Raw genomic sequence first — 25,426 nt, forward strand, 5'->3', positions numbered from 1 at the left:
ATCAATGTTTATACTACATGCATTTAACCGCTTGGTTACCTTGGATATATAAAAAAATAATGGTTTTATCAGATGATGATTTCCAAATCGACTTAATCAGTATAATACCTAAAGGTAACATATCTCTAGATCTCCTCTTTTCATCTTTATAATCCTTGTGGTTGATATTTTAATTAAAATAGGTCGGTCTAGATTGAGCTTTACATAAATTGATCGAAATGATATTTGAAAGATTGCGTGTATTTGAATTGTAACGTCCTATGAATTATGAAAAAAGGATACATTTTTATCTGATGAAGAATATGTATTAATAGCTAAAAAAGTATTGAATAAAAAAAGCAAATTACTTTTGGCAAGTCTTGTAATTGGGAATTTCCAATTTTGATTTGCTAATTTAAGAACAAATTTATTATAGCCTCGAATATTTTATTTGTTATTATCATTTAAGTACGCTGGGTTTGTAGTAATATAACATTCTTTTTCGTTGTGGCTGAAATCAGATACGTTTTTGTACGACGTTGTGGTTCATATGTGACGATGTTGGTTTCTGAACATCGAAAATTGAAGCAAATGTGTATGCATATATGTAAATTGTGAGAAGATTTAGAAATCATTTTGTCCTAATCACAAACCGCAAAATTTGAATCATATAGTAATTAGTATTTAAGTATACTAGCATAAATAAATTTAAAAAAAATAGAAGGCCTTAAATCGAACGCTATCAATCAAGGAAACAAGTGGAAAAACACCTCGCATATTTCCAACTTGGTTCATGTATTTCTGAAATCATTTGTTTTATAGCTAGCTAAATATCCTACTTAAAAAAAAAGATAAAAAACTGCAGAATAAACTCCAGCACCAGGGCACATCATCATACTGAATAATTCATTATTAGAATATATTCAATATTTTGTCTTCTATAATTAATGTTTTTAAATACAATAGCCTTTCATGTCTTAAAGTTTCTTAATGTAAAGATTTTATAATGCAGCTGTGCCAACAACAATATACATAATCCCTTATGGCTTAAATGTCTTTCGTGTAGCTGAAAACGTGTTTTTTTCTAACTTAAACTAATAGCTAATAACATGAAAAAAAATCAATAAAAGTAAAAAAATATCCATATTAAAAGAGGTAATTTACTCTTCCTTTACAATGTACTAATTGACTTGCTAGTAATTAGGTTTTCTTCTGATATTTCTTTATTGTCACTTAAACTCCCATTATTTGGTTCAAAGCTTTCTGCACGAAAGCCTAATTGATTTTAAAAGCATATGTTGAAACCATAGGGCAAACTAGGGTATGTCATTGATTTGCGATTGGGTAGAGTGGAATTTGGTTTTAACAATCACATTAAAACTCATCTTGATCGTTTGCTATTTAAATTTATTATTAACTGCGATATTATCATTTATAGTTTGCAGTATATAGTGCTTGCAGGAAATATTCTACTTTCTGATTATAATGATACCTTGACGGCATGTCCTGTAATTGATATGAGAAAGGACTAATTGACAAATTTAAGCACGCTGGTAACGTAACATAAAGACTGCTTAATGACGACAACCATTGCTCCAAACGAATGTTCACTACCTGAAGGGAATTATAGATACCAGGAGCCACTGTTTAACAACGTGACTGGTGCAGCTATCACTTTGATTTCTGTTATCGTTCACTTGAAGTGGTCTTCAGTTTGCATAGTCTTTGACAATGATACAGGTAAGATGACATTTATCCTATTATTATAACCAATGTAATACAATTCTCCAAATTTCTCCTATAAATATATTTACACATGTAATTTATAAAGTTAAAATGTTCTCGTATGGGAAAGTACGCAAGTAATATAACTTAACTATAGTTTTGCCATTACTAAATGATGACAATGCAGGAAAATTATATTTTTGATTTAGAAGCAAGAAAAGAACAAAACAAGTAAATAAGAATCGAAAACGGCTGACAATTGTCTTAAAAAATACAAATATTTCCAACAAAACAAAAAAATAAAAAAATTGCGTATGATGTCGTTAGTGATTTCAGACACAAAAACACCGCATTGGGCAACGAAATCGTGAAGTCGACTTAAACACTTATGCTATGTCAGTCTTTTGTTTTCATATCTCTGTTGGGGCTGTATAAATGTTACGAGTACAACTTTGTTGAAAAAGTCCCAATAGTATTACCATGTACGAGCGTTTTTTATTGATTAAGATATGAAAACGCTATTTGGAAAAAAAACTTGGTTGACTTGTTTTTAAGCATTATGACTGCTTCTTGTTAGAATCAATCAGTTTATATACTAAAAGTACAAAACAACCTAACCTGGTCACATTTAAACAAATTTTCGAAGTAGTCTAACTGTAGTGATCGCTATGCTGTCAAATCTGAGGTTTTGAGTTCTGTCATTGCTAGCATCTACATGTAAGTATAATTGAATCTGATCTGCATTGACAACGATTGCCAGTTTTCTTGTTCAATAGAAAAGTGGCCACCATATGATATAGCCAATATTGCTGAAACTTGCTTTGTTACAATCTGAGATATAGATACAATGTAACTGCAATTTAACATTGCTCGAAAACGAAGGTTCAGTAATGAGTCTACCAATCTTGATAACATTCTATCGTAAATCCGTATATTTGCGGCTGATATTTTCCAAATGTAGAATTTGAAGAATGAAACTACTTCTATATTATATAGAGCATACAAATAAGAAATAAATTGTTGTATCCTTTACAGAACACGAGGCAATGTTATTGTATCAAGGGTTGTCTGATGTCGGTATATTTGCCGATGTCCATAGTTTGCAGCACATGACCTCAGAAATGATAGATTCTCTGATGGATGGAAAATCATCTGTGTTCGACGAAACAAGCCTAAACTGTACAATTTTATGTCGTTTGGAATCTTGTTTACGATATTTAGAAAAGGTAAAATTAAAGAAACAGTAGTTTTGCGAGTGTACGTTTGTTTTTGTTTTTTTAATACTATTAACCTCGTCTGTTTAGTCTTATTTGGGTAACATACTTTTGGCGTTCCTCGATACTTACACATCTGGCAATTGTGTTCTGTGCTTTTTTCTTGTTTGTACTCTTTTTGTTATCTCGATTATGTGCGTTGGTTTTATGTCTATAACAAAAAGTCGTAAAGGGATGGTTAAGTATAAAAAAATACGATCTTCTTGAAGCCTTATAAAACCCATGTGTTTATTATAGGATACATCGATATCCGTGCTTCGAAATATGTTGATAAGACATGAAGATGAATTAACACTTCCATTATAAGAGAGAAGACGTTATTAAAATCAAAATATATTTTATTGGCGAAGTAAGATCATGGCTTCTGTCGGTTACCAACCCACAAACAAAGGTCTTTGGGCAACCGTAAATTAGATGCAAATAAAATAGATAAATAAAATTCAAAATTCAAATAAAAACTAAAATGAAATAATTTTTTTGAAATAATGGGGTGCTGACTTGAACCCTGGCAACAGATGTCCAAAATCAACATGAGAAACTATGTTTGAGGTGGAAATGAAGATAACATGGATTAATGTTCTAAATTAAATAATAATACAGTGATAAATCAAGTTCATCGGTACTGGTGCAGCCTATAAAGTTCGACCTAGTGATGAACTCTGCTAAAAGACTATCATAACATTATTTATCGGTACACTATGACTGTTAATCCGTTATCACTCATCAGATGGACGTCATACTGTGGTTAATTGTGTTTATAGACTGGTGAAGAGTTGTAAATCCAGAAGCCGTGACAGGAGTTCTATGTTGAGGTTAAAAACAAGCAGAAATCTGTAAAATAAGACATAAAACAGCAGTATCGAAAAAATGAAAGAGGAGGGATGGGTGGGTTTACATTAATCATGCGTACAATAAACTCAACAATCTGACCTTAGATAAATTCAGTTACTTCCTAGCAGACCGTGCATTCAAAATATTGTGAGGAGTGCTTTAGCTGTTAAAATTGATATGCCGTGTAATCGAATTAAGACATGCGCGTTACATTGACCTGTGCATGAACTGTCGCAAGTCTTGCCTTCCTCTGATAACGCGATTTAACGGTCAAGCCCTTTAAATCGAATTATAAAAACCCTACCGCTCTTAGATTTATTTGTTTTAGCAAAAAGAAGATATTTCATGTAGTCATATTTGTTTACCCTTCTTTGGGATCACATTATATTAAAAAAGTTAATTTTTATATATAAAGGCAACAGAAGTATCAGTCTATGGAAGAAGCGTATCGATAAAAACTTTTCTTATATCACATAGCGATATTGTCTAATATTATCAATTCGTATATTTTATCAAATTTGATTCGTTTAGAGATAGTCACATGTTAAACTGTATTTTCGAAGGTAGAGAGAAAACGGCGGATAGCAAAAAGCATATTGACCGGCAAAACGCATATTGCACGGTTAATTTTAGAATATCTAAAAACCGATATACTTTGTGACGTCATGTAATAGATTTCAGGATATTGTTTAACGTTTTGAAACAAATGATATCTGTGATCGATTATTTGACGAAAAAAAATCTTCAAATACATAAGATGTCCAAAAAAAAGTAAATGAAATAACAACTATTATTCCATATTGGTATTATCTTAGTAGGTTTCTCTATATGAATTGGATTTTGAATAAAAAGGCATATTCACCTAAGAAAGTGTTATTCACCGCGCTAAACGTCACGCGCTTTTACATGCAACGTTATGGTAAAATGTTTCATGTAAAATCTGTTTTGGTATATGTTTGTCATTAGATACATTTTTTTTCTCTCAGAATATGAAATAAAACAATTACTGTCTTTTGTTTCGGTAATATAACAAATATAGCCTTTGTATGAGGTTAATAAAGGATATATCGACCCAAAGAAGTATATCGACCTCGGACTTCGTCCTCAGTCAATATACTTCTTTCAGGTCAATATATCCTTGTATCGACCTCATACAAAGGCAATATTTGTATAGTATCGACCTCATACAAAGGCTGTATTTGTATAATATCAATTGTAAATATGCAGACATTCCATGCGGAAAATGTTGTTTTCGGCAACGAAAAATTAAGAAAATATTAATTTTAAAACTTATTGTTCAAATATAATCAACAATTGAGTCTAACTATACATGCAGAAGTTAGTTAGAAGCTTAAGTTTATGTCAGTGTAAAATTTGAAGTGCTGTGTTTTTCTTATATACATAAATAAACAATGCGATACTTTTAAAATATCAATGCGATACTTTTGAAATATCATAGCGGTGTTTTTGTTATATCAATATTAGTACCGATTGGTATTAGTATGAAGAAAGAGTTTGTACCTTTCCAGATAAATATTGCAAGAACGGCTTCGAGTGGGATTCCGTCTTTGGGAACGATTCACTGTTGTATCCATATTTTGACAATTAAACCTATTATGTCTGTTTTGTTCACGCATCGTTGTAAATATGACAGAATTTGATGAGACTGTCATACACGTGAGAGGTGAAGTGCTATAAAACCAGGTTCAATCCACCATTTTCAAAATTAGAAAATGCCAGTACCGAGTCAGAAATATGACAGTTGTTATCCATTCGTTTGGTGTGTTTTATCATTTGATTATACCATTTGATAAGGGACTTTATGATTTGAATTTTCGTCGGAGTTCAGTATTTTTTTTAAATTTTACTTCTTAGTAGTATTGTATGTAAATAAGCAGTTTTAAGACCATTGCTTAAATTCAAATTGTTTTTGGTAACATCTTACAAATTTCTCAATTGGTTTTGGAAGCACATCTTATCAAATAAGAGTTTAATAAACAATGCCGTTATCAAATAATCAAATAGCTAAGTATCAAAATGATTGACCTGTACTTTTGAATCTCCTTTTTTTTTTTAAATTAGACCGTTCGTTTTCCTGTTTGAATGGTTTAACACTAGCAATGTTCTTGTTCCTATATAGCGTGGCGTTCGCTGTGAGACAGGGCTCCGTGTTTAAGGACCTACTTTGATCTACAATGGTTTACTTTAAACAAATTATTACTTTGATGGAAAGTTGTCTCATTCGAACTCATGCACCATCTTCTTACATCTATAAATCTTTAAAATTTCCCCTTATAAATAACTGCTTTCCAGTCCTCCAACTGAACAATCTAAATTTATGAATATAGAAAAGATATATAGATATAGGAAGATGTGGTGTGAGTGCCAATGAGACAACTCTCCAACCAAATAACAATTTAAAAAAAAGTAAACCATGATTATAGGTCAATGTACGGCCTTCAACACGAAGCCTTGGCTTACACCGAACAACAAGCTATAAAGGGCCCCAAAATTACTAGTGTGAAACCATTCAAACGTGAAAACCAACGGTCTAATCTATATAAAAAAAACGAGAAACGAGAAACACGTATATATTACATAAACAAACGACAACTACTGTACATCAGATTCCTGACTGTGGACAGGTGCAAACATTTGCAGCGGGATTAAACGTTTTAATGGATTCAAACCTTCTCCCTTTTTCTGAAACTATAGCATAATATCACAACATAGAAAAACACACGATAAAATATCAATTGGCAGACTTAACTCAATCAAAAAACGTAAATTAATACACAATGAACGAATGAACGAATATACACATTTCTAACGTCAAAAGACATTTACATCTTATTTATTTGTGTTCTAAACATTTTTTTTAGTACTCATTGAAGAAATTAATTTATAACAAGCGATACGGATTGTTATTTTGCACTAAGAAAAGTTCGCGTATTTATACGATCGGTAACTAGCCAAAAACAAAAGTCAAATCTCTGTGGCAACAATACATCGGAATACCCTCACGGTCATCGCGGTGTAAAAGAGCGTCCACGCGGCGAGCTGATTATGTTCATAGAGATATCGATTTACCAACGGGTAAAAGTCTTTGGTATCCAAAAAGAACTGTCTTCCTTCTCAATATCTTTTGCTATGTTAATAATAAATATATTTCTGTTTGACAAGATTTTTGATTTTCGTTGTATCTGAAGTTATCCAATTTTTATAGTCTGAGGCTACTCAGTTGGTATCTTCAAAGAGCGGGACATTTTAATTTGCTTGGATTATTGATTTTACCATTTGAATATTCATTGTAATTTGGAGCTGTATTGGATTGGATTGTTTGAATGAATGTTTCTTTTAAGTAATGATATTTTTTGTCTATTTCGATATTACCAAGGTGGGTAAACTATAGCAGTGTGACCAGTAAATTAGAATCTAATAGGTCGGTAAACGTATTTGCAACCGCTTAAAAATTCCGCCATTGCATCATCACTTCAAATAGAATTATAAAAAAGAAGATGTGGTTAGATTGCCAAGGAGACAACTGTCCACAAGAGACCAAAATAACGCAGACATTAACAATTATAGGTCGTCGTACGGCCTTCAACAACGAGCAAAGCCCATACCGCATAGTCAGCTACAAAAGGCCCTGATAAGACAATGTAAAACAATTCAAACGAGAAAATAACGGCCTAATTATAAAAAAGAAAAGTGAACGAAAAACAAATATGTTATACATAACCAAACGACAACCACTGAATTACAGGCTCATGACTTGGGAAAGGCACATACATAAATAATGTGGCGGGGTTAAACATGTTAGTTAGTTGGTTAAACCATGTGATTGAAAACAATAGGCTGAACAGGATGTTAACACTTTCAACTATCAATAGGGTCAAGCAACATTTTCGGAATGATATGTTCATGTAAGCGTTAATTGTGTTACAGTTACGAAATTTCAGTGATGTTGATCCTAAAACATTGAACTGGTCATGATCTAAGTTTGTGAATTATGTTTGCAGTTTTCTTGACATGCATTGTGACGTGTAATCGTATTAAATCTATATTAGAAAACTATAGCAGTTATATTAGAAAAGTATCGCATTCATTAATTTTTGATATTAAAAAATCATCGCTATGTTATAAGACAAATATCGCATTGATATTTTAAAATATAGCAGTATCGTTGACTTATAGGTGATTTTGGCGTAGCAAACAATTGAATTCATCTCAAATGCATTCTACTGAATTTGCTACATGATATTTATAGAATGTGTACATCTACAAATGATAAATCGTGCATTTATGTTTCATTTAATTAATAATTCAATTTTCTCGTTTAAATACACCTTGCTTGTTATTACATAAAATAACTCATGAAAATAATACACCAGACGTATGTCATGTTAAATGTCACCCTGTTTTAAGAAAAGAGTCATTACTTTATACCGAGAAATCTTCCTTTCTTCGTACAAATGCTAACATTCGTCTGAAATTTCCCACAATGCAAATCGTTGATATAAGACAATATCGCTCGTTGATATAAGAAAAGCTTTTATAGAATCGCTTCTTCCATAGACTGAGTATACTGCTGTTCGAAAGTCATCAATCGATTGAGAGAAAACAAAAATGGGTTACAAATTAAAAGTGAGGGAAACACCTCAAATATAAGAGGAAAACAACGAAACACCAGAAACATTAAAATGAAACCAAAAAAAAAAAAACGACAATGCAACACACACAGAAACGAACTATAAGATATCACTGCCATTTTCCGGACTTGGTTATAATTGCTAATGAACAAATGTCTCACTAGCCCATATGAATTGAATGTGATTATTATAGAAATGAAGGAACATTGATTCGATTTAAATTATTCAATTCAATATCCATTAAAAGTTGTTAAAAGTGATAATTAGAACTACGTGCTCTGTTCTTTAAATGTAGTTAATATCTTTACAATCTAAAAATAATTTAACGCTGAGAACGTTCATAGTCATTATAATTTGATTTCCGATAATCTATTGGGCACGGTTTTTACGATTTTAAAATAAGTCGTTTATAAATCGTTCGCTTATAATAAAGTATGTCTAAGTTGGCAGTAGTCTACTAATGTTCAAATAAGCCTTTTATCATGTTTCGCCCATTAATACTCATATACAACAAACATTTCTAAAACTGTCCATTTATGAATTTAAAATTTTGGGCTTTTTCTATTATTTATTTTTATTGTTATTTTTTTTTTAAAGAATTTAGAAATCTTTTGGAATCTTTCAACTATCGCAGGCAAAATTGACGCAGACTTAACGGTGTATGATGCTTCTGGTGTTGGAAGGAATCTATAGTGCATTTTATCTTACCTCCTATACATTTCCAGGAATAAGATTGGTTAAAAGCGTCCGCGTGCAAACCGTGTATATTTGATATTAGGTTAGTAGGGAGGCGGGGTTTATCTCATACACGGTTAGTAGTGGAGTTACGTCCCTTTATATTCCTTATTAGGTAAGAAGGGGGCGGGGCTTATTTAATACACGGTTAGTAATGGTGTTATGTCCCTTTGTAAAAAACAAAACGGTACTGAGAAAAAATCTTAAAAGTTCCAACAGACGAAGAAATTGATGATTCAGATTGAAACAAATTCATAAAACACATTTAAACCTTACAAGTCGTTATTGTTGGCATCTGTTTTTGTAGCTATTAATGGAAGTATTTTCCTAGCGCTAACAGTATTGAAGACTTGCTCGTTTTGAGAATCACTAGTCTTAATTTCACACGTCAAGATAGTCGGTAAGATAAATTCGTTACATAGTGTGCTAGTGACGTAATACGGTATATATGGGGTCAGTAAATTCCATATGGGGATTCGAGCTTCGCTCTCACCCCATATGGAATTTACTGACCCCATATATACCGTATTAGGTCACTAGCACACTATGTAACTAATAATATCAATTGGAGCAGTTGTTTATTTTCTTATGTAATAACCAATAATGTACTGTGAAATTCTAAGTATTTCTTTTGCAATATTTTAACAAAGATTCGTATTTTTACAGCCCTTTGATTATGGACGAAAAAATATGGTTCGATCATCCCTACTTCACAAATCCAAATGGCTGCTTGGAATTTTTCATGACTGTGATCTCTCAGAAATGGAAACAAACAGTAGTTCTGATTTAGACAATGTAGCAGTTATACAATATCCGACATCGCTTCTAAACAAATATCAACAAAATGAATTAGTATGCTAAATTAATGGTTTTCACAATATATGAAGTGTGCATTTTAAATTGGTTGCTTAATTCTCAGCACAAATTGTGTTTATTTTCTAAATATTGCAGAAATATCCAACAAAGCAACCAATTTTAAATGCACACTTCATATATTGTGAAAACATTTTTTTTTAAGTATCCTTAAACGAGAACAAGAAATACATTGTAATGGCAATTTTTTTAACATTTTTACTGTTATGTCTGTGTGTTTCGCTCAAACTTTTTTTATCAATATAATTAAATTTAAAGCGACTGTCATACAAGTTAGAGGTTTTGCAAGCTGTGAAACCAGGTTTATTCCACCATTTTTGAAATAAGGAACTGCCTGTATCAAGTCAGGAATGTGACAGTTATTTTCCATTCGTTTGATGTGTTTGAGCTATTGATTTTGCCATTTGTAAAATAACTTTCAGTTTTGATTACATAAATATATATAGGTTCATCAAGATACCTCGTTTTTATAATCTTTTAAGTTGAGCTTTGGGAATCTGTTGGAATCCATACCAAAATATTTGACATTTGGTAGAGTAATCTCCATCTTCTCAACCTATAAAATATAAGACAGACATTAGTCCATTTGCCAAATACCTAATTGATTCTGTAATTACACAATGATAACACAAATTACTTCCCCTTGTCAGCATTGAATATCAAAATCTAAACTGCTAGTAAAAATGTTTTTAATTAATTTTACCTGTGTTTTATAAATAGAATACTGCACATGACGACATTTGGAAGAAAGAAATCTAGTAGGTGCATACTTGTACACTCGATAACATTGACCTCTGTGTTCGGAATGTCCGTTTAGTTTGAAAGCAGGACTTCTAAGATAAGTCTCCTCAACAAATAGTCTAAATATATAGATTTCTAACAATTAATACGACACACGTCACTGTAGAGGACCGAGAAGATGAGACTTTAAGTCGTTTTTTCATATATAGTTGGCTAATTGTTTTTCCAAATTGTCAACATAACCACTCCTTTGCTCTGATGAGAAGATGATACAATGTTGTCGTATGTGCTAATCTATATTTTAGATTTAATACGTTTTCTGAAGAAAAATAATAGACTAGAAAGACAAAGTGCTTCTTACAACAATTACTTAAAAACTTTTTCCGACTTTTATGGTTTTTATATGTAGAATCTAGAAGATAGTGTCAGGAAGGTTTTCAAGCATATGAGTGTCTTAAACAACTCTAATCCAGAGACATTAACAGAAGCTGCAATAGAAGGACTTTATGACGTAAGTTGTCGTACTGAAGACCATTAAATATGTCAATTAAAAACTATTCGAATACATTAACACATTTAAAAAATTGTAAGCATTCATACAAAATCTTGTATCCATTACTATAAAACCGTTGAAGACATTGGCCTATGTTCTAATTTCAGAAGGTACTTAGGTGAGGTTTAAGACTTGAATAGTTCTTAAAAGGTATACATCTAAATTGTAAGCAAATTTTTTTATTTGTTTTCTTTTAAATTGAGACCATATATAATGATGCAAATACAAATATAAGGTTTCAGTCCACGGAAACCATAATGATTTCCCCCGTTTTTGAAAATTCAAATATCTCGGAAAGGACCTCCCTAACATATCAACCTATGTTAAGCTTAGTTTGGTCCTTTATTAATGCCCTTCGATGATAGGATCAATACTCAATTCTTGATTTAATAAATTTCCATTTAAACATCCTTAAAGGACATGTTAATTGAAAGAAACATTTTAAACTGAAATTTAGTTACATTTGTGCTTTAATTATTGTTATGGTAATCACCGAAACTAATAATGAGACTAAAAAAGTTGACCACTTAAATTATCTTACTTTTCCAATTGTTCTGACGAATTTATATGGTTGAGATGCGACTCATACATGTTGTAGCTCATACGCTAAATTGACTGAACACAAAACAACACGAATTAATACTAAAGATTCATCGCTCCTGTCCAGATTCGCATATTAATAAAAGCATATATTATATATATAGAATAACCATAAATTGTCTCGAAATATCAATGTTATTTGTACAAGGCTTAGAAACAGGTAGAACGCGAGGCTGTTCCTAGCATTTCTACCTGTTTCGAGCCGAGTAGATATCGAAGTATTTAGGTAAAACTAACAACATTTCTTCATTTTGAGCGGAAGATGTAGAATTTCCGCGAACCTGTATGTTTTATTGACGTCATAAATAAAACTCTACGGAAACACATTGTCAACGTCATAAACAAGGCGATATACGGTCAGTGACTATATCACATATGAATATACGGTCAATGCAATTTGACTGCTATAATAGCACAGCTGCAGTATATAATCATTTTATATAATGAATTACAAAGCAACTTTACATGCTCAGTATTAGACCTTTTCAACATCTCTCGACACCTACAGTTGAGAACGACTACGACAGGTAAAATGTGAAGGGTCGTCTCAAAAATAAATATAAATGAAATCATTATTGATTTTATTACTTTCATTGACAATGATACAACTTTCCTACAGAGTCCAAATGACATGATTTTTTTTTATAGTTTATCTTTTGATACGTTGACGTTCTAGCTGTCCTGGTGGAATTTGGAAAATGAAAAGAACAAAGCATGCTTAATTGTGCTTAAAATTCAATTAAACAATGTATTATGTCTGTTTACAAAGGCGGCACATGTTTCCAAAGTGTCTGTTAGTTTTGGCCTTGGGTGCCTCCATAATGTACTCAATACTTTGTATATTTTTAATTCACCAATTTGGTGTTCCACTCGAATTCTGTATTCACCAATCACGCTATTAAATTTGCTGGTTTTTTTTTCAAATGTTATGGCTTACGATTAATTTGAGGTGTTGTAAAGGGTGTAACTAAAGGATGACTATTTGGATAAACTTTGTCTCACAGTCCTCCGGGAAATGCATTTCTCCTTATTTTGATCCAAAAAACATCCCTTATGTATGGTCATAGATGAGATAAAAAAAAATCTAAAGTACGAAAAAAAAAGAACTGAAAAAGGTACAAAACTTTGTTCCGCAAATTGGATATAGAGAAACACATTCTGACCCGGTGAAAACAAAACAAAATACAGCAATGACAGTGTATCAACTTTTTGTAAGAATCCAAAAGGTCATTTTCAGGAACAGAGGAAGCACACTATGACGAAGGGACAATGCATGTTGTTTTCGGGACATCAGCCTATGGTCTCAAAGCGCTTGCTTAGCACTGACCATATTGATTTTGCAATGTCAACGAGCTTTATAGTGTTAACTAACAACTTGAAATATAAACTCCATATACGCATTGTAAAAAAAAATATGTACTGCTTAGATGTTGTAACATAAAAACGAGAAGTCAATTATATTTTTTTCTTCAAAATTAATCATGAAAACATCAAGTCTAATAAAATATCTTGAGGCGGAGAAGTCCGCCGTTGATAAAAAAAATCAAAATAGATATGATATTTTCCTTAGACCTTCAAAATCTATATGTGATTATCCATCCAGAAATTGAATATGTACATCAACTAAGGTGAAGACCGGTTGAAAAATACCAATTTGGTCGTGTTCACAAGTGTTGTACGGACGATACGGACAGTCCAGTATTTACTTCTTTTATTTTATAAATTTTGGAAAATTCATCAAAGCTTTAAATTTTACACCAACAAATTAATCGTTATTTACTTGCGGCAAATATTTGGTAAAAGACTCACATAATCATAAAATTGAAGAGAAGCGGACCAGGATGCAGAATGGTTGCTGTATTTGTTTTAATAATTCAACATGAAATGTCGTGTAAATACATACAAAATAAGAAAACTATATGACAGATACATATATTTATTTATCTATTTGGTTGACATGTATTATGAAGCTATATAGTCAAGACAGTATATAACCGCGGCGGGCGCCAATCCAATATGTAACGTATTGATAATCATGAAGGTTTTTGTCTTTGAGACGACCCATCCATTTTACCTATAAACTGTAGGTGTCATTAGTCGGTGTCGAGAGATGTTGAAAAGGTCTAATAGGATAATATTTGAAGAGAGAACAAGTCCTAACGCTTACTGATAATAGTTTTTACTTTTTAAAATTTGTTAAGCATGAAATTTAAGGACTCGAGTTATTGATTTAAATATCATCAATATTAATTTAAAGTCAATTTATAAACATGTTAATATTGACTTGCTAACCTACAAGTTCTATTATCGATGAGACTATTTGAAACTACGAGTATAAGTGTGAACAATTGATTTTTATGATGCAAATTAATGTGCATACTACATGATTACTGAGTATATAGAATAATTGACAGCCTTCAACAAAACTCATAAAGATATGCAAACAATGTCACAGTAAATACATTCAACATATAGTATTCAGAAATGTGCAATGTCGATTAAACAAAGAAAGCTGTAAAAAGCACCGACGTGCGAAATGTGAAAACATTTAAATATCTGTGTCAAAGATGACCTATGACATGTTTCAGTTGTCTAACCATAATCCCGTCTTATGTTCCTAGATTGTGACTTCATAGATTGAGAATCATCAATAAATGTGTATAGTTTCAGATAAGGGTGAAGGTTGATACCTATTAAAACGTTTAAACCCGCTGCAAATATTTGCACCTGTCCTTAGTCAGGAAATTAAACTGATGTTCAATAGTTCTCGTTTGTTGATGTGGTTCATAAGTGTTTCTCGTGTTTCGTTTTTATATAGCTTAGACTGTTGTGTTTCCCCCTTTGAATGGATTTACACTCGTCATTTTTGGGGCCCTATATACATGTATATCTTGAGGTTCGCTTTGAGCCAAGGCTTGGTGTTGAAGACCGTACTTTGATCTGTAATGGTTTACTTTTATAAATTGTGACTTGTATGGAGGGTTGTCTCAATGGCACACATACCACATTTTCTTATATCTTTTGTGATGAACAACAAGACAGTTACCCATGCATCTGTATAGCAATAGTTCCTCGAACTTCTGGAGATCTGAGATAATATTCAAGCGTTGATGGGGTTCGTTTAACCCAGTCTATAGTTTTCAATGTCATGTTTTTTTGCACTTATCTGCCCGTCGTCTTATGAGTCTTTACCATGTCGTTGTCAGTAAATCCAGACTTTACTGAGTTCATGACCTATATAATGTTATTCACTAATGTCGTTCTAGATGGATTCCGATGATTTGAAAGATTGTGCATGGCTACCAATCAAAACACTAATGTGGCATAAAACGAAACGAGGGCTGAGTACTATTGGATATACACAGTTAACGGGAAGATTACTTTTTTCCAAAGATATCTTTCCGAACGAACATTTCGGTTTTAATAACCGAAAATTCATTGTCAGCTTATTACCAGTAAGTAGCTTGTAACTTGTATGTAATTTATTATCTTCATCAAATTTCATTCTTTTGGATATATGATTGTAGAAAGTATATATTCTTTTATCATCGTTTAACAATACACAAGTTAAAATAAAATGTGGTTTTTCGAAAAAAGTTAATAACAGAAAGTGTATTTGTAGTTTTCTTAGGATGTTAGAATGTTTTTTTTTATCACATGTTTTATGAATAATATGAATAAGCATTTTGCAGTGGAAGCCATTTATCGTCCATGATATCAAAACAAACAATTATACAGGATTTTCAATCGACCTACTTCAGGAACTTGCCCATGAACTCAATTTTACGTAAGTATCTAAATTATTATACAGTTTCAAATAAGGATCAACAAAAGCATGTGCTCATTTGACTGTTACCCATTTTGATAATTTAATGTCACTAAATAATTAACTTAAATGTGTCATGCCTGCCGGAACAATCAGAAATCTCGTCAATTATCATTTATTGTCGTTTTGAAAATCAAGAATTACCATTATTTACTTCATACACATTCACAGACTTGAGCTGGTGTTTGTCAACATCTGATGTCTTTGTTGTTTTGTTCTGTCATAAACCATATGCTTGAACAGATTAACTTTCTTGACTTGGTAAAAATATGTTTTCAATTCAGACAGGAAAAAATAACACTTAAATATTTGTTAGCATTATGCTACTTAGACTTTGTAAAACGTTATCCTTTTCTGAGCAGAAAGTTGAACCAGGGGTATATGAAAGAAAGACGCGTCCTATTTAAAACAAATGTTCACATGAAGAAACAAAAACCGGTTTGATTATAACAAATAAAACACACTGGTCTTGAATATAAAAAAAGAAGATATGGTATGATTGTCAATGGAAAAACTGTCTACAAGTGACCAAAATGACACAGAAATTATCAACTATTGCTCACCGTACGGCCTTCAACAATGAGCAAAGTCCATACCGCATATGAAAATGTAAAACAATTAAAACGAGAAAACTAACGGCCTTATTTATGTATAAAAAAATAGGTCTGTTCTATGTTCCTTTGGAATTTTAACCGAAGATGAAGAACTGGATCTTCCATCACTCAGTCTGTATTGAATACCTAAACTACATAAGTGTCCTTACAAACAACGGTATATTGCTGGGTCTTCCAAGTGCTCCATGAGACCTGTTTCTAAATCATTAACATCTATTTTATCAGCAATCAAAGACGGGCTTCAAAGTTATTGTGAAACTGCCTATTCTAGGTGGCGTGAATCAGATGTGGATACTTAAAAATTTCAAAGATCATACAATCAAATTCTCTTTCATCTTGTAACAGTATTAAAACATTTTTCTTTTCTACTCTTTACACAAGTAATCCACATTCCAAACTAATTGGAAAGAGTTGGTATTGCTTTGCATAAAATCATAGCCGTATTTGACATAACCTTTTTCAACTTTTTATCTTCAGTGCTGTACAACTTTTTACTTTTTTTCACTTTCGATCTTTTATATCTAGGCGTCACTAGTGAGTTTGTGTGGACGAGGCGCGTTTTTGGCGTATTGAATTTTAAACCGGATGTTTTTTGTTATCCATTAATCATGTGTTTCTTTGTCTAATACGTTCTCCTATTTATTTGTATTGTAGTCCTGTAATATTATGTTGTCATTTCAATGTTATATTTAACATAGCCATTAAAGTGCGAGGTTTGGCATGCCACAAAACCAGGTTCAACCCACCATTTTTTCCTTTAAAAATGTCCTGTACCAAGTCAGGAATATGGCCATTATATTATTGTTCGTTTCTGTGTGTGTTACATTTTAACGTTGCGTCGTTTGTTTTCTCTTTTGAGTGTAATTTCTATTGCGATAAGACGTGTCACGGTACTTGTATATCCCAAATTCATGTATTTGGTTTTGATGTTATATTTGTTATTCTCGTGGGATTTTGTCTGATGTTTGGTCCGTTTCTGTGTGTGTTACATTTTAGTGTTGTGTCGTTGTTCTCCTCTTATATTTAATGCGTTTCCCTCGGATTTAGTTTGTTACCCCGATTTAGTTTTTTGTCCATGGATTTAGGAGTTTTGAACAGCGGTATACTACTAAAAGAATGGCTAACGTCCTACTTTGTAAAGGATCACTCTGATTCAAACAAAAAATTCTCTGAAACTGATATTATCAAAATGCTTGATTTCTTGATTGACAACATTTTTGTTACGTTCGGACGTGTTTTTCAACAGACTGTCGGCATTTCAATGGGAACAAACTGTGCCCCTTTAATTGCCGATATGTTTCTTTATTATTATGAGGCTGACTTCATGCAGGAACTTCTTAGGAAGAAAGACAAGAAGTTAGCAATATCCTTTAACTCTACTTTCCGCTATAAAGATGATGTTCTTTGACTAAATAATTCAAAATTTGGTGACTATGTGGAACGCATCTATCTCGTCGAACTAGAGATAAAGGATACTACAGATCTAGATACAGTTAAGTCGGCCTCATATCTTGGCTTACATCTAGTAATTGACAATGAGGGTCGATTGAAAACAAAACTTTACGACAAAAGAGATGATTTCAGCTTTGCTATTGTTAACTTTCCATTTCTAAGAAGCAACATGCCAGCAGCACCTGCATACGGGGTATATATTTCCCTATTGATACGATATTCCCGTGCTTGCATTTCCTAACATGATTTTCTTGATAGAGAGTTGCTGCTCACAAGGAAGCTATTAAACCAAGAGTTCCAAATGAAGTTGAAATCATCCCTTCGTAAATTTTACGGACGCCATCACGAGTTGGTTGACCTTTATGGAATAACCGTTTCACAAATGATATCGGATATGTTCATACGTCGTAACTACAATCCCCTTCCCTTTCAAGAATGTGACCTATCGAATTAGACAATTTACCGGATTTGTTATCACATAAGCAACACGACGGGTGCCACATGTGGAGCAGGATCTGCTTAACCTTCCGGGGCACCTGAGATCACCCCTAGTTTTTAGTGGGGATCGTGTTGTTTATTCTTTAGTTTACTATGTTGTGTCATGTGTTCTATTGTTTGTCTGTTTTTTTTTTCCATTTTTAGCCATGGCGTTGTCAGTTTATTTTAAATTTATGAGTTTGACTGTCCCTTTGGTATCTTTCTTCCCTCTTTAATGCATTCGTTTAATGAGTTTGAGCTTTTGATTGCGTATGATTAAGGACTTTCAATTTTGAGTTTTACTGGGTGTTCGGTATTTTTTTTTCTTTCCACTTTTATTTAACAAAAAAAGTTATTTAGAATGTTTAAATGGTGCATACAACTATTAAAGTCACTACAAATTTTCGAGGTTGCCCAAAATGCCGACAACGAGGAATTGGGTCATTAGGCTAATATTCAGTTTTAAATCATATCAATGATTATAATTATGTAGGTATGAAATAACATCGCCTCCAGATGGGCAATGGGGTACAGAGACACCGAATGGTTCATGGACAGGTTTGGTAGGACAACTTCAACAAAGGGTGAATATTGCTGTCAACATATATCTTTACAATTTGAATTTAAACGAAACATTTTTTTTTATAAAGAACGTGTTGCATGTGCCAAAATTGTTTCTTATAATTTAGGCACAACATTGTAAGTAAGGTATGAAGTTACATGTAAATAGTTGTTGTGGATGAGTTTTTATGTATAGTGGTGATTTAGTCAAGTTTAAAAAGCAAAAAAAATAGTATGTCTATTGATAAAATTATATCCCCTCAACATAAAAGTGTCCTTATTTTCAGCTAGAACCTCTAATAATTGCTATTATTTTGATATAATTTGTCCAACGAATAGTACCCTACATTGTAATAGATAAACGAATGATACCAGAGGGACATTCAAACTCATAGATCAGAAATGAACTGTCGACGCTATGGCTGAAAAAGACAAACAATAGCGCACAGACGCAACATAGACAAATGAAGACTGAGCAATACGAAAACCCTTTTTTGATTTGCGTATTCTCACAAATCATTAGGATATAACTGTTCTCTGACATATTCATGCAAGATAAATCGGAAGAGATTGTCACAGAGGCATTGTGTAATACAGTTTTGAAAAATTATTCATAAAGACTCCAAATATAATTGAAATGTCTGATAGTTGCAAAATGTTGTTAAGAAATTCCTTCATCATGTATTTCATGAGTATAGCGATCCGTAATTCATTGCTTTTATAAATATTGTGTTTTCTTTACTTCCAGGATGTAGATATAGTGGCTGCACCTTTGACAATACAAACAGACAGGGAACGAGTTATAGATTTCACATATCCATATTTTTATGAACCGTCCGTTATCCTGATGAAAAAACCTGATCCAAATGTAACCAAATGGAGAACACTTATAGATCCATTCAGCACAACTGTTCTGTTATGTATTTTCATTTCCTTGCCAATTTCATCTCTATTCCTTTTGTTCTTCGAAAAGTACAATCCATACTATAGAAAATTGGAAGACAGGAGTAAAGTCACAGGATTGCATCATTTTTCAGACTCTTTTTGGTATATGTATGGTGCTTTATTGACACAAGGTAATTAATTATGTGTTTTTTTGCTATTCGCTTTTAAACAACTTTTACGTAATGTGTGAATAAGCCTTTCAGCTGGTTTGAATCGGAGTTACTGATCAGTCTTAAGTAGACAAAACGCACGCCTTGCGTACAATTAAAAGACTGGTATATATAACCAGTTGTTAACCCAGGGTTTTCGATAGAGTTTGTATTATAAATGTCTTAATCATTTGTAAATTCTTCCATTTCAAACATGATCTCAGATCTTTGAATACCAGAATAGTCATTAGATATGTATGTACCAATTTTTTTCAGGATTAATTTTTGAAATATTTTGACTGAGAATGTTTTTACAATGAATCCTGTCCTGTCCGTGCTGTCGTCGCTCCCGCGTTCACCACGTCTAAAGTTTATTCGATTCCCTCAGGTTTTTGTTTTATTTTGATCTGTACTTTCTTAATGAATTTACGAGATGGAACATCGATAAATTAATGTTTCTCTAAATTGGTAATTTTGCCACTTATTGTTAATGTTTCAACTATTTTCTGTGAACAATATAGATGAGATATGCTTAATTGCCAGTGAGAAATTTATTCACAGCAAATAAAAACTCAAGGATAAAAACATGATTTCACAAATTAAAAATATTAAGTATACTTATTGAATTGACTATTAATCGGAGGTCTTACTTTTGGTCAGAAAGCTCTTCATGTGTTTCGGTATATGTACCTCTAGGTCTACATTGTGTTTACTATAAATTCGCCTAATGAATGTAAATCTAGAATGATGTCTCTTTTGATTTTTATGTAACCTGGTTATCATATGTTTATAAAATAATATGCATTTCTTATTTTGGTAGGAGGTGCACATATGGCAGATTCTTCATCAGGCCGTACTCTTTTAAGCTTCTGGTGGATATTCTGTATAATTATGATGGCTACTTACAGTGGTAACCTAATTGCCTTCCTGACAGTGACAAAAGAAAAACTACCTTTCACAGATCTCTCAGGACTTGTTGCACAGGATAAATACCAATGGGGAATACAAGGAGGAGCTATTTTCGAACAAATTTTCAAGGTAAAATGACAGCCCAGTTCTTGTGTTTGAGGCAAAGATTGAAGAAAAATACAATGATAAGAAATGGCTATACACACGTTATTTTTTAAATATTACTTTGATTTTAGAGGAATTGATTTAAAATAAGTGGTAAAACAAATAGTAGTTTGAGTATTGAATGTTCAAGGTTTAGAATAAGGCATTAGTTACAAAACCTCTAAGACTGTATTTGTTAATGTTGTACGAGAAAAGTAAAAGCAGTACCAATACATATAGTCACTACAGTAATAGTTGACATCTAAAATGTGATCAGACAGAAAAGCAAAATTAATTTGCATTCATATAATCTTCTTATTTCACTAAATGTTTTGTAAATCTAGATAGACAGTATGGTTTCAATTTCGACTAATGTTTATATAAATAATGATATTAAGGAAAAACTATAAAAGCAAAAATGGTAAAAAAATGGTACTTTTAAAATTTCCTAATTTCCATTTATTTCACAGACATCAGAAATACCAGAGTACAAAAAAATATGGAGCGGGGTTGTAGAGTATAATAAATCTGATACAAGGGTCCTGAGTTATATAGGTGATGAACATATAGGCAAAGTACTGGAAGGAAATTATGCGTTTATTGTAGACAAAACGTTCTTTGATATGACTATGATAGATAATTGTGAATTGGCCATGACATTAGCTGAAGTACTCCAATTACAGTACGCAATGGCACTACCAAATAATTCACCATTTACCAAGATTTTTACGGACGAGTAAGTATTTTGTTTACACAGCATAACATCATGAGGATTTGAAAAGTCAGAAATGAAAATGAAAACTCATTGCATCAATTCAATGCGTCCGAAATCATAGCGCTTCATAAGGAATACTAAATAACGAATATTTAAAAGCCAAGGTGGATAAGCATCAACACATACAAAGAGCTATATACATATGACCAAAAAGGACCTCAAAATAATAGCCAAATCTGTATAGGGTCGACATTGCTAGAGGGAATTGAAATTTTCGTTTCTTTAATAATTTTTAAATTCAAACATTACTTACTATGTTACTGTTTAAAAAGGAAATAGCGGGTTACATGGTTTACTTTTGTTGGAAGATTTATGTGTAGTATGTTACATTGTATGCATTTTCAGAAAAAATAACAAATAATTTTAAGTGGAAATTGAATCGCCGATTTAAAAAGCTGAAAAGGGACAGATAACTTAAACGTCACATGTTTTAACAGTTAATGTCTCGAGATCAACTATTTGACAGCTCAGACATTAAAGGTAAACAAGCATTGAAGAATTGAGAAACCATAAGGGGCATAAATTAAAGCCAAACTCGGACATGTCATATAACTAGCTATTCATTTAGTCAAAAGACATCATCAAGCAACGTAAACCAATATGAGATCCGGTTTCTCTTATTTCTGAGATTCGTGACTACTTAACTAGCATGTTGTTTACTTTTTGGTATTCTAAACAATTTGTAGAAAATATATAAGATTACTTTCTTTTATTATTGTCAAGGTGTCCTTAATATATTCAAAGTGTTTTGTCTTGTTCTGTTTTTAGAATAATTTCAATACATGAAAGTGGATTACTTCAAATATGGAGGTTGAGACATTGGCCAAAACCTGGAAATTGTAAAGAATCTATTCTAAAAGAATCTAATGCAATAACGCTTATAGATGTTCAAAGTGCATTTTATTTGATAGGAATTGGCATTTTCGTGGCTTCGTGTTCCTTGTGCATGGAGTTTTGTAAACATAAATACTGTAAATGGAGAGAGAAAATTGGAAAGGGAAAAGAAAAACCTCAAATGATTAGACATGTCAGCACAACACCGAAATTAGATGTACATGTTTCATACTAAAAACAATATATGAAATAATAATTTCAGATCGGGATGATTATTCGAAACCATTACTTTCACCTGATTTATGGCGGTATTTGTTGTTGCATGGATTATGTTTCTTTTTGTATTTTGTTGCTGTCAATTGCTGTTTATCAAGATATTCATTTTCATTTAAACAAAGAGAAATATAGAATGTTAAAGAATAAAACATGCGTTTCAAAGTATATGGTGAACTACTCATCCATGTAAGTAAGTTGTAGATGGTCTTTAAAACTATCTTTCTACGACCTTTTTTTTAAATTAAAACATAATAATATATACTGTTGTATGTTTCATTTCAGTCCACTTTGAACGATTATCATATCAAGTTTGAACATCTTATTTTCATTTTATCATATCGATTCGTTACTACTTCATAACTTTTGAATTAATCTGGAATCATTCTCTTTTACGATCCACTTATCATAAGCAATTAAAACTTCGAATAAGCCTATGTATCTTGCAAAATATGTGTTTTTTCACCTAAATAAATATAAAATTACCAAATTAGGAAATGTTATTCAGAAGAAAACGTGTCTTATTTAAGTTCATTTTGATAAATATTGTCTTACATTGTTAATATGAAAATATAAGTTAAAGGATATTGATCTCTGTCCTTGTTTTATTCAGATGTCAATGAAAATATTTTATGATAAATGTGTGTTAACATTATTTGTTATCATTATTGTATTTACTTAAAAGGAAGCTTTGAAACTAATTGTTGATTTTAACGTTACAGCCGATTTCATTGAGTTTGTAGCCAAAGGAAATATCTTTTGTTAGCTTGCTTGTTAGCTGAACCGTGAAGTCATTGTAAGGTTAGATAAACTACTCTCCTTTAAGAGTAGACTAGTCCAACATATAACCTATCTATCTGTCTGTTGGGCTAGGCTACTTCGAAAGGAGGGTGTATACGTGACCTAACCATGACTTCACGGATCAGCTAACAAGCAAGCTAATCAAAGATATTAACTTTGGTTACACACTCTATGAAATGAGCTGTAAATAAATAACGAGAGAGCAAGAGGGAGAGATTAATTTAAGTCCACGCATCAAATAGGTCAAGTAAATGTGTATGATATAATTTTAGTAGTTGTATATAATCTCACCAAAGATGCCACGATTAAAAGAGACTATAAGAGATTAAAATAAACTGACAATGCCATGGCTAAATTGGGAAGTTGAAATAATATTTTTGTCATAAAGTTGTGTTTTCAACCGACCCTAGTTGTCATTTTTAGATGTAAGTCAATATATGAGGCAGACTTAACTGTATCTGTTGTATCCTTTATCTCTAGTTCTATGGGATAAACGCGTTCAATAAAGTCATCAAATTTTGAATTATTTAGTGAGAGAACATCATCTATAAAGCGGAAAGTAACGTTAAAGGATACTGCTAACTTCATATCTTTCTTCCACAGAAGCTTCTTTATTAAGTTAACCTCATAATAATTAACAAGAAACAAGTCGACAAGAAGAGGGGCACAATTGGTTGCCATTGGAATGCCGAGATTAAGGTTTTAGATATTGTACAAATAACGAAATAATGTTCCTGTTCGATTTATTAACACTTGAAAAAAACCACATTGTCCAATGTAGTCTTAATTTGCATTGATGGCATTAATAGCAAATTTCCTTTTTTGATACAGAATGCATTATCTTATTTGCTGTCACCAGGTCGATACCACTTTTAGTGGACTTTCAGTTTCCCAAGGCTATTATCATTTCAGTAGTCAGTTCTTTTGTAGTGATATAATTCGTATAAAATTCTTACTTAAACTCCCTTTCATAAATCAAGAATTTATTAAGAAACGATGTTCTAAACTCATTAGGCAAAATTGGCATTAGTTGCATTTTGCTATTCTGTTAAGGTCCTTTTTGTCACATAGCCCCTAACATTTCGGCGTATTATTGCATACCTGTTTTAAAAATATTCGGCTGTGATTCATGTGAGCATTCACGGTGAAGGTTTATCCATAAAAGCGATTCGGACGCACGAAGTTATAAAATGCTTATTATTTCAAATTAAATTTCATACGCGTGTGCTGTATTTTATTAGATACTGTCATTATGCAAATAATCGTAAGCGATTTTTATATGATAAAAGAAATTACATCCTTGGACTTTGTTTTCAAGACTTATTTTGATAAATTTAATCTCATTAAAGGCAATTATTAAAACTTTAAAGCGCAACATATTAATTTGTATATGAAAAAAGGTTTTAATATTCATTCAGCATGATTCTGGTAAGTTGAATAGATCTTACAAAACATGCTATTAAAAAATATTGATACAAGTCAAGCAATCTCACATTAGTACAATAGTATGGAACACAAAAGGCTGCACTGCGTCTTCGGTTCACTATAAATAGGATGCAATTTAATGCAGATCTAAGATTTTGAAAAGTGCCGGGGAATGACCCCGGGCCACTTAAGGGAACAAAGTTTGGAACGGAAAAGGTAAACAGTCTGAAATAACCATACATGAAGCTCCATAAAGGGATCCTAGTATCCCGCCGCCC

At 32.1% G+C, this 25,426-nt stretch overlaps 1 protein-coding gene and 1 long non-coding RNA gene across 2 annotated transcripts in view; one reads left to right on the forward strand and one right to left on the reverse strand.

Moving 5' to 3' along the window:
- The window catches only part of LOC139516643 (uncharacterized), a 681,292-nt gene that overhangs the window by 269,127 nt on the left and 386,739 nt on the right, over positions 1–25,426 (reverse strand). The window lies entirely within an intron of this gene.
- On the forward strand, positions 1,382–23,447 carry LOC139516625 (glutamate receptor ionotropic, kainate glr-3-like). The gene is made up of 11 exons (XM_071306826.1): positions 1,382–1,719; positions 2,740–2,930; positions 9,863–10,048; positions 11,220–11,321; positions 15,230–15,418; positions 15,656–15,750; positions 18,826–18,916; positions 19,642–19,969; positions 20,808–21,025; positions 21,511–21,776; positions 22,584–23,447. Exons 1-11 carry the CDS (start codon positions 1,557–1,559, stop codon positions 22,882–22,884), a joined length of 2,130 nt encoding a protein of 709 aa, XP_071162927.1. The 5' UTR covers positions 1,382–1,556; the 3' UTR covers positions 22,885–23,447.

Source organism: Mytilus edulis, chromosome 3, assembly GCF_963676685.1.
Source record: "Mytilus edulis chromosome 3, xbMytEdul2.2, whole genome shotgun sequence".
NCBI classification, from domain to species: Eukaryota; Metazoa; Mollusca; class Bivalvia; order Mytilida; family Mytilidae; genus Mytilus; species Mytilus edulis.